Below are 15,562 nucleotides of genomic sequence, written 5' to 3'. Positions count from 1 at the left end.
GTGGCTGTCATCACCACCGCCCCATACTCACAGGCCAGCCCAGGCCTCCCCGCGTCCCCTCAGCAGATAGCCTGTCACCGGTAAGGCAAGGGCAAAGCGGAAGCAGGGGTGGTGGTGGCGGCGGAGCAGCCCTGTATCACAGCCCTCACACGTCCATCAGCGCTGGAACTCCGAAATCACTGTGACAAACGGCCCCGCTAGCCAGACGCATCTCCGGCGAGTCTACACTGCTACGGCTGGGTTATCCCCCTGGCCTTGGGAGGGCTGGCCTTTATATCACTTTATATCAGCCTGGCAGGACGGATGGCGGAGAGAGCGCACTTCTCCTATACTTTCATCAAGAAAATCTGATGAGCTGGGAGAAAAGTGAGATTCAAGGGTTAGTTGGGGTCGGGGTTTTTGTCTGTTGTGTTATTGGACAAATGTTCAGTGTTTATGTTTGTAGCGTTGCAGAACATATTTTCTCGGATTGAATTCCGTTCAACTCATTCTTTTCTTGATTCTTTTCATTTTCAAAATTAAATATTTAAATGGGATCATTCTATATCAAGGAAGCCGGGAAGAACTTTAAGGATGGTCAGTAAGATATGCATAAAATAAACCACATTTTAAAGAAAGTGAATGTTTTATTTCTCTCCCATAAATAACACTGAACAAGCATTGTACAGTGATAAATATCAATATTCATACACTGTCTGTAAAAATTCTGTTTTACAAAATACAGTTTATGTGTAATGCACTTGATACAGGTTTAGAAGTAATTTGTTTCATAGTACCCCTGTGAGCCTCTTATATTCATTTATATATTCATTTCCCTTGGTACCAACAGTTTAAATGTGCAGTTTTACAGCCCAGCCTCAAGTCTTGCATCAATATCTATGAAATACACGTCCTTTAGGAATAGGTTGTTGCATAACTATATCTAAGTAACTACAGCTGAGCTGACCAAAGAATACTTGAAGCCTTTAGTGTACAAACTGCTCCTTTTTTTTTTTTACAGAAATTCTCCACAACCTCAAAAAATCCAGTTGAATCCTAAAAAACATGATGCATGGCTGGTTACATATATCTCCCTCTGTGCTGTTGGATGAAACACTGTTCCGACCCGTCTGCGGCATTGTAGTCCCGTTCAACTACACAAACCCGTTCTGCGTTGAAGCAGCTGACTGGTGTTTCCACACGAGCCTCTTCTGTCCACAAGCCTGGAGCAGGAGGACCCTCCAGGGGGAAGCCAACGCTCCAACATGATCCCGAGAGCACAACGCTGGTGTTACCACCGGGTGGACAAAGGCAACTCTTCATGCAAAAGGAGGAGCAATAGTTTGATCGCTAAACATACCGTAAACACGCTGTACATTTAGGAGAGGGGGGGGAGGGGGGGGCGTTTGGGAATATAATTCAAGATCTTAAATCACATTACAGGCATGGAAGAGAGGCTGATCCAGAAATCCCGGGAATGTACTCATTTGATCCACTACGTTTGAATAAGGAACCGATCAAATGTATTTTTGAAGCAGAGATAATGACTTATAGGATCACTAATTATGGGTTCCTTAAAACCAATTATTGGATACACTGGCAATTTGACACTATTGATGTGTTCAGACACCAATTAAAAAAGGTAAATGCCATCTAGACATAAAAGAATGAATGTCAAACATTTTCTACAGCTTTTAGAAGATACAGCATGGAATGTATTTGGGTGCGCATTTAATTTTTGCCTGTTTTTGAAAAAAACCAAACCTCAAAATAGACTGATTGTGAAAAATGTTGTGAACATTTTTCAGGTGTGTGTATAAACAGGGAGGTGAAGACAGATAATGTGGATAGAGGAGCCCTTAATTATCTGTGAGACAACGACTGAGGAGCAGCATTACAATAATATATCTAATAATAGAAAATAATATGATCACATTCATCGATAAGTGTCCATATTGGGTTTGATTGTCAGCCTCTATGACCAACCAGGACTGTCAAACTTGGCTGCAATTTCACCGGGCAGTATGAAACTATATTTAAGGTAAGGTTGTGGATCGTAAATAAAAATTAAATCAAAGTAAAAAAAATGGAGCTTCACTGCTGGATTGGTAAGGTAAAAACAAAAAGTTCACATATAAATTATCATCAAATCTTGCCAACAATAGCAGGTACATAGAAATATGATAAGTCACATGTCCCCTCAACTGAAGTAGCAGGAAATACCATGGCACCTGATACGCATCGCCTCTATATGGCACTTATTAAAAATAACATCTCATCTGGCATGAACATCTAATAAGGTCACTGAAGAAATTAAACCAAAACCAAAAATTCCCCCATAACCGGCTATCCTTCACTGTGCTTAACTGCGTTTAGTTTTGGCTTCGGAACTAATGTATAACATTCATGGTGCTTGTTCACCGGTACATTGCACAACAAGGTCTGTGTGGTACACCTACCAAGCCTAGTCCAAGCAATAGCGGAGGAATTCCTAAATTCATCTGTAAATAAATAAAAGAGAGAGAACAAAAATCAAACTCTTCGAAAACGATTTCCAACCGAATATATATATATATATATATATATAAAAAAAAAATAAAACAGCATCTAGGTAAAAAGGAAAAATGTGTTTTAACTTAAGAGAGGGGCGCTGCACTGGGCGGAGCGGGAATCATGCTGCACTTCAGCTGTCCTGGCAGGACATTTAAAAAAATTCCTGCTGGGAATTTTAGCTCTTCCTCCCATCTGTTCCTCACAGCCTAAGAACACACACAAAAAAAAAACAACGATCCAGTAATACTGAGACTACGCCCAAGCAAACCAAGAATACAAAAAAATTACAATTCAAGAGAAATACCAAATCAATAAACATACAGCCATGTCAATTAGCGTTGAATACAGATACTCCCTGACGCAAACAAGGAAACTGTTTAGGCGGCGGGGGGGGGGGGGGGGATGGTGTCGACGGGTTGTGGATGCGTTGTGAAAAGGTGCATAGGTGGTCATCATTTTGACTCTGCAAAGGAAACCCCCCCGTTCCTCTGTGGAGGAAGTCCCTAGATGCACATTCATTGTGTATGCAAATCTGTTTCTTGTTACCTTGCAGTTCTGCTCGTGAACGGTTAGTGTTCCCTCGACAACTCCTGGAACAGAGCTGAGCAAGCAGCGATATGACGGGGCTGAGGGTAGTGCAGTACACCTCACAGACCGCCGCCCCATCCCACCGGCGTTCCTGTCCTTTTCCGTCCCTTGACGGATCTCTCTCACACACACACACACACACACACACACACACACACACACACACACACACACACACACACACACACACACACACACACACACACACACACACACACACACACACACACACACACACACCTCCCCCTGCCCCCCGGACATCAGTACAATGTCTGCATAAAAATGTGCCGCCGTAGAGAGCAGTGATTGGTCGCTCTCTGTGACGAATCACTTCTGTTTAAAAAAAAAACAACAAAAAAAAAAAACACGTTCTTTGTTTCGGAACCGTTAGTCGTGGAAACTCTTTGCCCTTATTTGTGTAGTTTGAGGTTAACAGGGAGGCACGCACGGCGGCGGCGGCGGCAGCGGCCCCTCTCTTTAGCGTCCGTCTCGTGGCCGGCAGTCCAGTGTGCAGTAGACCGTGTGTTGGAGGGTGGAGGGGGGGGGGGGTGTTGGGTGAGAGGGAGAGGGGGGAGAGAGGGGAGAGGGGTCAGGCCTCTCACACCACGTTGACGCAGGTCCCGCTGTTGGCCAGGGCGGCAGCCCGCTTGCTGCAGTAGCTGAAGCCGCCGTGGTTGGCGGAGGCGCCGTTCATGCGCGAGCTCTTGAGCTCCATCTGGCAGGCGGCGATGGCGGCGTTCAGCTCCAGCTGGGCGCGGTGGACCACGTAGAACATCAGGCCGATGCTGATGACGATCTGCACGGGGAAAGGGGTGGCGGAGGGAGGGGGGGGGCAGAGGGGGAATCAAAACCATGCCGATATTTGGGCGGTACAGGACTCACCTGGTGAATGAGACATGTTAGTAAAACAACTACATCCGATGAATGCTTTGTCGTTCATCAAGGAAACATAACTTCATAATTACCTTTGGGTTGCTGGGGGGGGGGGGGGAATTAATGAGTGAATTCAGGTTTAACTGCAACTGGGACTTTTCAGTAAAGGCATTGACTGGAAACACTTAACGAAGACATTTAGAAAATGTCCCCGAGCAGACCAGTTGAAGGAATCCACGCCGCATTACTTAGTCTTGTGAGAAGAAGGTTTAACAATTTTCGGGCCTAGTCATTTTAAAACTTCCAGCCCAGGTATTTTAGCATTGGCTGGCAGCAGGGATAACATACAATCCATCACAGAAACTAATTGCCCTCAATAAATCCTGAGGCAGTCATCATTCCCACAAAACCTTCCTCTTCTTATACTTAAAACACTTGGTAAATGAAAAGGCTGCGCGTTTGGTCGTTTTTTGAGCCAGCGAGCGTGAGCGACAGCGACAGCGAGAGTTCAGCTCGTCTCCCAACACACAAATGATCAATTCTGGTCCAAGGGGGTTGAGTAGAAATAGGTAAACACGGTAGTGTTTGCGTAAGTGTGTGGGTATGAGAATGTGAGCGGTGACACTATGCTTCCTGTATAAGAGAATGTGAAGCCTTTTGCGTCTGAGGGCAACGGGACCAGGGGCGGGCCGTACTGTTAGGCAAACCAGGCACTTGCCTGGAGCCCCAGGCCCCATAGAGGCCTTTTGGGGCCCCCAAAATGCCCTCTTTATATTTTTTTCACCATATCTATTGTTTTCATAAAAATCCCGAATAATAATAGCAGCGCCAGGATGTCCAATTACGCATTGACGGTCTTCCTGCTAACGCGCAAAGCAATCATCATCTTCGCTACGCCAGCCCCCCCCCCCCCCTCAACAATCCTGTCCGCCCACAATCCAACACTCAGTCGCCTGCGCCCCCCCGTCAACAACCTTTCACCTTTGCCTGGAGCCCCCAAAGGGCTAAGATTGCCACTGAACGGGACAGACACCGTATGACAGGTGTGCTCCAGCGTCTCCACCTGTTTCTCACGGTGTCTCATCACATTCCTCTGAGCCGCTTGGCAGGTGGAACAGTCTCGTCAACAGGCCCTCTATTGTCTCAAGCGAAACTCGAAATGATGTCAGCCGTTGGGTTTGTATTTTTACAGGGTTGGAGGAATGTGAAGATGTGCGAGGAGGACAGCCTGGAGGCGGGGGGGGCGCGGCGGTGTGTGTGTGTGTGTGCGTGCGCACCTGCAGGCTGAAGACCAGGTACCCGCTGACCCTCTGCTCGGCGATGACGTCCTCCATGGTGCGCAGCGTGGTGCCCAGGTAGGAGTTGAGCACCTGGGTGGGCAGCAGGCCCACCGAGGACGCCACCAGGTAGTTTGGCAAGGACACGTCTGTGATCTGAGGGGGGGGGGGGGGGGGGGAGGAATGGGTTCCGGGTTAGGTTTACAAATGGATGGATAGACACAACGCAACACACCCAGATTGAAATCGTCTGACTCAATAACAGTCCCATTGAGATGTTGAAATCTCTTTTACAAGGGAGCCCAGGGGCAACAAATTACAACAGAAACATTTACGACAAGACAGACCAATGAGGACAAAAATAACAAAGATGACAAGGCATGATGACAAGACAGGCTAACATGGCAGGCTTTCACATGCAGGCTGTGTCGCCGTTCTTAAAGGTGACATTATTATACCACCAGGGGTGAGTGTGATTACCCATTACAAGATGGACAGGTGGACACGCCCACCTGTGATGTCAGAAGATGTTCAAAACGGCTTGTAATGGCTAATCACACCCACACCTGGTGGTATAATAATGTCACCTTTAAAGCCATTTCGCTTCAGGACTAAAACACACATTGCATTAACACCAACAGGGAGAGCATAGTAACAGTCCTATTTTATTATTACCCCCTCCACAGAGATACACAAAACAATAAGCTCAAAGTACACGCTGATAACAGCCCTGCACTACGGTCACGATGGCCCCGCCGCGCCCCAGCGCCCCGCTAGTCCCCGGCACAACTGTACTCAATAATCAACGAGGCTACGTGTCACCGTTCATCCGACCCGTAGGGATGACAAACGAGTGCTTTGTGTGGGTGGACACGACCTTGGCACCGCCTCCGTTACCAAGGTGCGTGTGACTGACGCAGGTGTCACGATGGGGGGCATCGGGGCAAGCATGTGTGCCAGCTGCCTAGGCGTTATCAGCTATGCCGGTAAAACAGTAAAACAGTAAAAAAAAAAGGCCCAGCAGAGACCCAGCAAGGGTGCGACAGTCCTAATGGATGCGGTCACCCGGCGGCACAGATAGTAACCCACGTTAAACTTTAACTTAAACTGCGCCATTATCAAAAAGGTTGTGTGTACAACAGACGGCTACTCGATTTAATACTAGCCATCGTCATTTAACCATCTCGCCTCGACGCTGGGGTGTCTGCTTCAAAAGATGAGCGCTGTCCACACCGCGTGAACGCGCCACGCGGATCGGCGTCTAATCCCTCTCCAACACACTGCTGTGTCTTCTCGCCTATGCAGAAAGGGAAGCACCTCTTGAAGCGCACTTCCAGTCATATTAATATTCACCCATTCGACAATCTATGTCGATAGATTGTAAAACGCCCCATTATGTTTGTTTGTTTAAAAGGAAAAGGGAGCTGCCTTAACATGTAACATGCCACCGGTATGATATCATGTTCCCCCCTCCCCATCTTTTATAGCCTGCAACGGGAACGGCTGGCCAGCGTTTCCATGTGGCACAGTTCAATCCCAAAAGGATCAAATCAAATTCCTCTGTGACGTTGCTGCGACAATTATCCATCGCACTTGGAAATAATACAGGAGTATGACGCCCTCTAAAAGGCAATCTGACAACGTCTTATAAGTGAGCCGCTGTAGAGCAATGACCTCACTCGCGCTGCCTTCTCCCTGTGCTGTGAGGAGCGCATGCCTGCCCTCCTCCTAGTCAAGCATCTGTGTAGAGCTCTTCTGCAGCTGTCGTGACTCTTACAACTTGGCCAGGGCCATGGACGTCCCAGGCTCGGTCAGGGCAGGGACACCAATGGGTATTTTTACAGCTAGCCCCGGTGAATTCCAAAGTCCTGCGGCTTGCAGAACTCGCACAACGCAGACACACAATGAAGCCTGTTTCAACACAACATCCGGATATACATAACCAAATGTTTGACCTAGTTTCCATATCATGGTATGAATAGCGATTTTGTTTTTCGTGTTAATAAAGAAATGCCATAAGCGAGGGTAAGCCGACACCAAAACCACAAACCACCCAGCAGGTGAGCACGTGGCGAATTGTCACAGCCTATTTAAGAACTCATTTGCCATCTATTTAAGCACCACAAAATGGATGAGGCCAGGATAGCTGTGTGATAATATTACAGAGATAATATTACAACCTCATCCTGAAAACCTGTGCAAAGTCTTCCTTCAATAGCATCCCATTGTTTTGCCAAGCGTTGCAGTTTCTGTTTGTGTGTAGTTTTGGGTTACCGGCATTAATGCAGCATTCACTTTCAGCAGAAAAGAAAGAAGGGGCACTTTGAAATGCAGCCACGTCCACAGAAAGTGCTTACCAAGGACAGACCATGCAACCACGAGCATCATCCTACCTGATTCTGTAACCCTGGTGGCAGGGTTAAGCAATGCCATCGTTTACTACATTATTTGGATAAACTTGGGTCTTATATATTTACAATAATCCATGCCCAAAGCAAAGCATTTTGATGTACAGCATCAATCAGCCCAGTTAAAATGGCTGAATGCAGAAGGGGCTGATAAAATCCCACAGATGTGGAGACACATCAAAAAAAACCCTTGAGTGCTTTTCTAAATTATGTAAAATATTTAGCAGCAGAAAATTCGAGTTTCCCTCCCTTTTTCAATACGTGAGCAAATAACTCCATCGCAAGGCATTTTGTTCACAACGTTCGGTTCGCTAACCAAGTAGGGTGTAAACGCTAACTGTACCCAATGAACAGTGCAACAAGTCCAAGTATAAACTCCCCCCCCCCTGAATCTGAGCCTACCAGATTATAGGTGTGAACGTTGCCTTAATATTCAAGGCACTGAAAATGCATGGTTATGACCCCTTTGAAAACCCTCCTCAGGGTTTCTAATGTGCTGGTGGTGCCCACTGCACGCCCATTGTGTGAAGGAGATGATTAAGACAATTTCAACCAGGCCGAATAATGGCCATGGAGTAATGACTGCCGACGTGAGACGAGGCTGAGCTCGGTTTGGAAATCCCTGGTGTGGTTCTGTGACTGAAAGGGGAGCCGGGGAGTTTGTCGAAGGGGTGGAGAGGCCAAGAGCGAGAGAGAATGAGAGCACGAAAGAGAGAGCAAGAGGGCAGGAGCCGGTGAGAGAGCCCAAGAGAGGGCACGTGAGAGAGAGAGCGCGCGGGAGGCGAGCTACAGCTTATTAACCTCGTTTCTGACGGGCCTGGCTCTCATCCCCCTCCCCGCCCTCCTCCTCCTCCTCCAGTGCACACTCCACACTGATGGTCTCTCCTTCCACCGGAGCGAAGATGCTTCACAGTGTACTGTACGGTGGAACAAGACTCATCGGTTGGGAGAGGATGGCGTTCCAATCCCCTTTGACTGATTAGAAGGAGCGGTGATGTGACGCGGCACGCCTTGACCAGATTATCCAGTTCACATGCAGGTTGAAATTGGAACAACTTGGTTTTTTTTGGTTGATTTTATTCATTTCAATTAGTTGGTGCTGATTATTACCACAGTGGGTGAGTAGTATTAGAGTTTGAGAGTATTGCAAGCGTTGATTGATAAAGATCTATCTCATGTGGTAATTGAGCTCAATGTTCTCATGTTTTTATACAGGCGCGGGAACAGCAAGGAGTAAAACATAACAAAAAAAGGCTTCTATAAAAACTGAGTTTTTCCAGGACATAGACCCATCTCAACCAGAATAACCACCCCCAACAGGCTCTTGGTCAACTTAGGAAGGGAACTTCATGTTTATTCAGGGAGATTATTTTAAGTTAAACGGTGATCCCTCCAATGTAAGCTCATCCCTGCTCTCGAAAAGTGAGTGGAGTTGATGCAGTCAAGTCGACTGGCTGTTGTGAAACCCAGAGGAACAAAGACCGTGATTGCTTGTTGCCGGGAGTCATCAAGGGCGTCCAGTGTGTCAGATGAGTGAAGCATGCAATAGCCACCAGCAAGCTGGAACTACGGCTATAGGCTCAACCTCACAAGATGAATTCTGCGATGGGGAAAACCAGTGATAAAATATTTACAGTTGACTACCCAGCCATTTTAGCCAGCCAGTGTAACTTGATGTACTAGACTGATTAGAGATTAAATGAAAAATGCTGTCTGACCAGTATGAAACCATCACCAAGATAAAACCTTCCCTTTCATGCCATCTGTAATTCTAGGAGCCATGGGGGATGTCATATCCAATAGTAACAGGAATTGGGTAACCAGAAACAGAACCAGATTTATAAATGCAATAAAACACAAGTTTGGGCTTTATCAACATGTGTTGGTCTGCCAGCCCAGCAGCACTTATTTTTCAAGAGAACACATTGGATGTGTGTGTCTTTGTTTAGGTTTCCATAGTAATGCGAGGTTTCCATAGTCTAGGTTTCCATAGTAATGCCACTAATGAAAGCATGCAGCAGGTCAATGTATGATTAAGTGAGCAATGACAATCGTGTGCAGGCACGATGACTGGTGTTCACTCATTTACTGGCTTATACAATGACAGGCCTTTTGGCATCTTTACAATATTAGTCATTTAGTTGAATATAGTACTTTCATCTCTTCAATTCACCTCATGGGCAGATTTCAATCCTTTTAATAGGTCTTGGGCTCATGGTGAATTTGCCTTATTCCTATTTACTGCTTTGCCTTAACATGAAAAAGAGAAAGCTTAACAGCTAAGGGGTTAGTATGGACCCACTGCAGTCTCTGCCCCTCAACATGTTCTGTCTAGGTACCACTGATATATTAAGAATCCCATCCTCTGCTCAACCAATAACCTTCGAACCGATCTGCTGCCACAGACAGACCTCATTCATGACTCGTACTATTTACAGATATCACTGAGGGAAGAGCAGACAGAATAAATCATTGATGTTGTGCATGAAGGTCACTGGTCTGGGGTGAAGGGAGGGCAGATGTGAGAGGTACAGTGCTGTTGTTGCAGAAAGACGTTCTACTGGGAGAGGGCTTAACCTTTTCTGTTTGCAGAGCACGGTGTTACGTTACCTTGACCTATAATTTGGCCAGAACTCCGGGATCACCAACATGAATAGGGCTGACTGGGTGCAGTGTCTACAGCTAGGCTACGATTTCAGGCTTACTTAGATTAAACTTTGAATTTGAGGCAGTGCAGCTGAACAAGTTCAGTGAGACCATGTTTCCTTAGGCACTCCCTGTTCAACTCCAGAATATGTCCATGTTACATTTAAAAAATAAAATGCTTCACAATGTTCTTCAGAATAATGCGTTTTTATAATTACTTAAGAATGATAATTCATAGTAATCTGATGAAAGAAAGACGGATTTAAGTGGTATGATTAGTGTTAAAAAAATAAATATTAAATATATTAAATGGAGAATGAAGAATCACTAAGGAGACTTCCGGGAAGCAGACTTTATTGTTTGACTACAACAAATAAAAAATAATTGACTTAACCGATTGCTGGCCAGAGAGTATGGATTCATCCTTATCTCTGTACTCTAAATATAAAGTATTGATTGCCTCCGTTTGGATGTAACTGCATGTTGTCCTTCCTGTGTTGCTACAGCGTGTGTTGCTAACGTAACGCATAACTTAGGGACATCTAGGGATGTCCAAGGGACCAAACCTTAGGCATAGATAGGACTGAGAATATTTATTACGTTGGGGTGTGAACTGTTTTGCCTTAACGTATAGGATCCATGTCTGGGTGTCCACATTGGTTGTCCATGGTTGTCAGGTGTGACACACACACACACACACACACACACACACACACACACACACACACACACACACACACACACTATAATATTACTTTAATTGACATGGCGACATCTTATTTGCATTGCCAATAACCTTTGTGGCTGTTATAGATGTCCCAGAACAAGGAAGGATAGGAATACTAACTTATGATACAAAACATTTAAATCACATTATCCAAGTGTGCCAGGCGGGATGCAATGTAGACAAATGAATACATATAACAGGGTGGATGGTGATGCTAATAATAATAATCACAACATTTACATTATAAGCCAAAGAGGTAGGTAAAACGTTGTACACAGCCACACACACACACACACACACACACACACACACACACACACACACACACACACACACACACACACACACACACACACACACACACACACACACACACACACACACACACACACACACACACACACATATATTTAACTCACCGAAAAAACTGCATTTTGGAGCCCAAACGGTATGGGTGTCAGTCTTGATAAGGCCACAACTTTGAGTCCGCTCCCTCCCTCCACCACTCGTATGACGGCGCTCAGCTGCTCGCTGTTCCCGACCTTGTTCAGCACCCACTCGGTCAGCAGCCGCTTGCACACAAGGTGCGCCACGAAGGTCCCGATCAACACACCCACCATGACAAGTCCCAAGCCCAGCACAAATCCGTACAGGTACCCCGCCGCCACGTTGAGCACAATATACCCCCAGCTACAGGGGAACGACACGAGGATCAACCCGACGATGAACAGCAAGGCACCCACGGCGCTGTCCAAGCCCTCCACCCAAAGCAGCAGGTCCTTGAGATACTGCCGCACCAGGGCCACGGAAGAGAAACACATGGCCGTGAGGATGCACGCAAGCACGGCGCTCTTGAAGCAGCAGGCGGTGATGCAGCACGGATGACGAGACTCCCCGACGCCGGTGAAAGACACGCCATCGCCGATGTTAACTTCAGAGTCCCCGACTTCGGACTTCCCGTTGCCCGCTGTTCTCTCCTCGAAGGCGCTGCATATCAATATGTCAATTTTGTCACACTCGTCGGTAGCAGACCTCTGGAGCCAGCGGTTGATCTGTATCTGAGCTTTGCCTACGGCATGTTTGGCGAGCTTGGTGCCCAGATGCAGGGTAGTGGACCCTGCCAACCACATATTGGCCCCCGTGGATTGGGTTTGGGGACGAGCTCAGACGACCCGTATGCGACGAAGACAGATGTGACTCAAGGAGTCCAGTGGGACATTCTAGCTCGTTCCAAGCAAGTTAAAGTGTTGTGAACAGATGGCTTCACTCGTACGCCATCGCTTTGTAATGGGTCTGTGGTGAACCAGAGACCAGTCCCCTACATCTGTGTGGGCGTTACGATAGGTCACTTTTATCTCGGGTAAACGAGCTGGGAACCCTTCCAGCTGAATGAATTATGAATGCCATTTTCATAAAGACATTCTGAGATGCACGTCTTATACCCCGTTGTCATTGCGAATTATTTGCACTTTAGTCTCGACTCAATGAATGATGGTAAATAGGAGAAGTATGAACTGAGAAGAAAGTGTCAGGGGTCAATGGTCAAAGGAGTAAGCCATTACCCTGGAACGGCTTTAAGGTAGGACGGCGATGGAGTTCTACTTTTAAGACTTCAGCTCAAGCCCTGATCTCTTCATCCAGCTAACAGTAGCATCAGTCTTCGCTAACTAACTCTCGGCGTTAGCTAGCAGGCTGCATGGATAACAACATCCCCCTGTCCATCGTGGAGTCAATGCTCTGAAACAGACCTCCGGTCTCCCGTTTCCCGCTCCGGTGAAAATCTGCGCACAGAAGTCGTGGAAAGCGACGCTGTTTGTTTTGGTCTCCAGCTGTGTGTCTTATTTCTCGCTTCGCTTTCCACCGTGGACACTGTTGGAGCTGTATTCATACCCACCACTGTTTGTGTCCCAGAATGCCAAATATCAATACCCACGTGACCGTTACTGCTCTTATCCAACCAGAAGGCTGCGAACTACATCGCGAGAACGCGACATTTCGTTGGGATTGTGCCGCGTTCAAGTAAAAATGTACGAACTGTGGCGCGTTCCCGTACAATTAGATCAACTGTAACTAGCACTCTCCCGAATGATAATTAGGAGAGTGGGAGAAATATTTGGGATTGATTGGTTTATTATACATACAGTATATATTTGTGCCCGTCCGTAACATATATTTCTACCCCGCATAAATTATGATATGACTTTATACTATTTTGTATCATCCCGTTTATCCCATATGACGAGGAGCGTGATCCCTTCGAAAACAGAGCAAGTGTAGGCCTATATGTTTGTGGCATTGCATTATAAACGCGTATAACAACCACAACAATTCACCTGATACACAGGCATATCATCTTTTTTGTGCGCCAACATAAAGGTATTTTGTTTTGCTTAGCGCATGTGTGTGCTTTCCAAGATATCCAGTAGATGGAACTGTTTGAAACAGTTTTCCTGGTAGTCGCCAGAATAATCAGTCGAATGTTTGAGGCAATAGTAACCGGCATATCTCGGCGTTTTTCATCAACATTTCTGTTCAGGTCTAGAGGATAGGGTAAGAAATGTATAAAATAAATTTAACATCCCTCTTATTATATCGAATCCCTATGTTCACTCAACTACTGCATCCTCATGAATCTCTTTTAAGAGCATGTTTATTCTCAAAAGACAATGTAGGAACTACAAGTAGCCTATATATTTTATATATTTATGAATCTATCATAGTTTTGCTGAAGTGAATCCTTGACACCATAATTATTAACATCATTATGGCCTGAATAGAATACTTCAATCAATAATTCAAACAATTCCTTTATATAAAAAAAGGCCAAGATGTCCAGTTACTCAAATGTATCATTCAATAGCTTCTAAAAAATAATTCACGTCCCCATATTTTTCTCTTTAGAATATTGTGATTCAAAATATTAGATATTTTAAAATGATTCCACCTGCGGCGAGCATCTTGCGTGTGGTCGTCATCGGACGTGGGACGCGCTCAAACGAATACAGAGACGCGCATTAAACAACCTGCGGCACAGCAGAGTTTAGACTCACCCATGCAGAGTGTGGACGCTGTGACCAACGCACGCTCTAAAGCAACGTTTCATCTGAGTGGATTTTTAAAAAGGCATTGACTCACATACATTCATTAGTGCATTTATTATTATAGGAAATACAATCGAGAATGGATAGTTCCGAAGAGGTACAGTCCATTTCTGAAGAAGCGGGCTCTCCACTCGAGCTAAAAAAAGGAATGTCAATTTTTCTTGATGTAAGTATAGGCTGCAGCTGTGTTTGTGTACACATTCTATATAAACGTTATTATGGGCGTTTTTGTTTTATTATCGACGTGAACTAAACTTCAGGCCCTGGTTAGTTAAGGTGATTTTAGTTTTGGAAATTTGTGTTATACCTTTCTATATGAAATGGAAATCATCATGATTGTTATGATACATTTAATTAACCTCACTGTTTAATTGTTCCAATTGTCCTTGCTGTAGATGAAGTATGTGGATTTAACATGGCAGAGCTTTCAATTGAACGTCCCATAGTACTTGTATACGGGCTGGCCAACCATCAGTAAATTGAATTGATTACAACGTTAAACTATCTTTTTTTCTATGCTCTGTTTGGGTACAAACAAGGCAACTTTTTCTTTCTAAGATTAGTTACAATTTCGATTCTCTTTTTTGAGCCATGCGTGCTTATACATATATCATAATCCAAATGTGCAACCATGCAATTTCAATTGCATGAGAAATAAGTCAAATAGGATCAGTAAATCTATAAAAAGAACACACCATAGAAACAGATGGCCGATAGCAATAACGCGTATCATTACTACAAATAAAATTGCTTTTGTGCTTCTCTCCAGAGAGCATGACCCGCCACAGATCCCTGTCTTTGCAGGCTTCCTATGCACCACTTAAGGATGTGTTTCCCTCTCTCCTTTGCCCCCATCACGCGTGTGTAACCAAGGAGAAATACGCAGATGAGATGTGACCCGAGGATTTATAGGTCCTCTCCCCCCCCCTGAGTGGTGTCATTCCTGGCGTCTCTCTCGCTCTCTCCGAGTTCTTCGATCTGCTTTCTTTGCTGCGTGTGTCAGCTGCCGTATCGTTTCAACATAACCCCAAGGCGGCGGGGACACACATGTTTTCACTTCTTTTGAACGGTATACACGCTGTTGTTTGTTGATGGCGTGGGGGTGCAGATGGAAAGCTTTTTTATCGTTTGTTTGTTCTTGTATATATTTTAGACCAATCGATTTGATACTCCCAATAGGATAATTCTAGGATATTAGAGAGCAGGACACAAATGAGGAGTAGAGGAGCATGAAGTAAATAAGAGGAGAGGAGAGGATTTCAGAGGAGAGTTGATGACATGAGAGGAGAAGAGAGCAGAGGAGCTGAGAGAAGAGGAGAGGAGGAAAGAGGAGCGTTGGGGGGAAATTGGGGGGAGATGAGGGATGAGGAGAGGTGACGAAGGAGGCAAGTGGATGCGAGAGGAGAGGGA

The 15,562-nt window shown here is 45.5% G+C and overlaps 2 protein-coding genes across 3 annotated transcripts in view; one reads left to right on the top strand and one right to left on the bottom strand.

The window, feature by feature from the left end:
• Nucleotides 1-630: 630 nt before the first annotated feature.
• On the bottom strand, nt 631-12,941 carry tmem64 (transmembrane protein 64). 2 transcript variants are annotated; one of them, XR_014639430.1, is made up of 4 exons: nt 11,471-12,941; nt 5,271-5,426; nt 3,079-3,916; nt 631-2,738 (listed from the first exon to the last, which is right to left on the bottom strand). XR_014639430.1 is itself a non-coding variant. In XM_084485084.1 (3 exons), exons 1-3 carry the CDS (start codon nt 12,179-12,181, stop codon nt 3,719-3,721), a joined length of 1,065 nt encoding a protein of 354 aa, XP_084341210.1. In that variant the 5' UTR covers nt 12,182-12,941; the 3' UTR covers nt 2,746-3,718. The 2 variants fall into 2 exon arrangements, 1 of the variants encoding a protein (XP_084341210.1); XM_084485084.1 differs by lacking the exon at nt 631-2,738 and having other exon boundaries at nt 2,746-3,916.
• Nucleotides 12,942-14,231: 1,290 nt separating this feature from the next.
• Nucleotides 14,232-15,562, top strand: part of necab1 (N-terminal EF-hand calcium binding protein 1) — a gene marked incomplete at its 5' end in the record, with an annotated part of 25,080 nt that continues 23,749 nt past the window's right edge. The window contains one exon of the mRNA XM_084484980.1: nt 14,232-14,318. Within this exon, the coding sequence (XP_084341106.1) occupies nt 14,232-14,318 (87 nt within the window). The remainder of the gene's footprint in view (nt 14,319-15,562) is intronic.

Source organism: Micromesistius poutassou (assembly GCF_964030765.1).
Source record: "Micromesistius poutassou genome assembly, chromosome: 20".
Lineage (NCBI taxonomy): Eukaryota > Metazoa > Chordata > Actinopteri > Gadiformes > Gadidae > Micromesistius > Micromesistius poutassou.
Note: the sequence above shows the minus strand (reverse complement) of the source record. Positions and strands in the feature narration are given on the sequence as shown.

Bases quoted from the DNA above. Each gene is read 5' to 3' on its own strand.
- tmem64 (XM_084485084.1), bottom strand. From the start codon at position 12,181: ATGTGGTTGGCAGGGTCCACTACCCTGCATCTGGGCACCAAGCTCGCC. The intron at 5,427-11,470 runs GTGAGTTAAATA...CCCCCCCCTCAG, and splicing joins TCCAAAATGCAGTTTTTTCG to ATCACAGACGTGTCCTTGCC. The intron at 3,917-5,270 runs GTGCGCACGCAC...TTCCCCGTGCAG, and splicing joins ACCTGGTCTTCAGCCTGCAG to ATCGTCATCAGCATCGGCCT.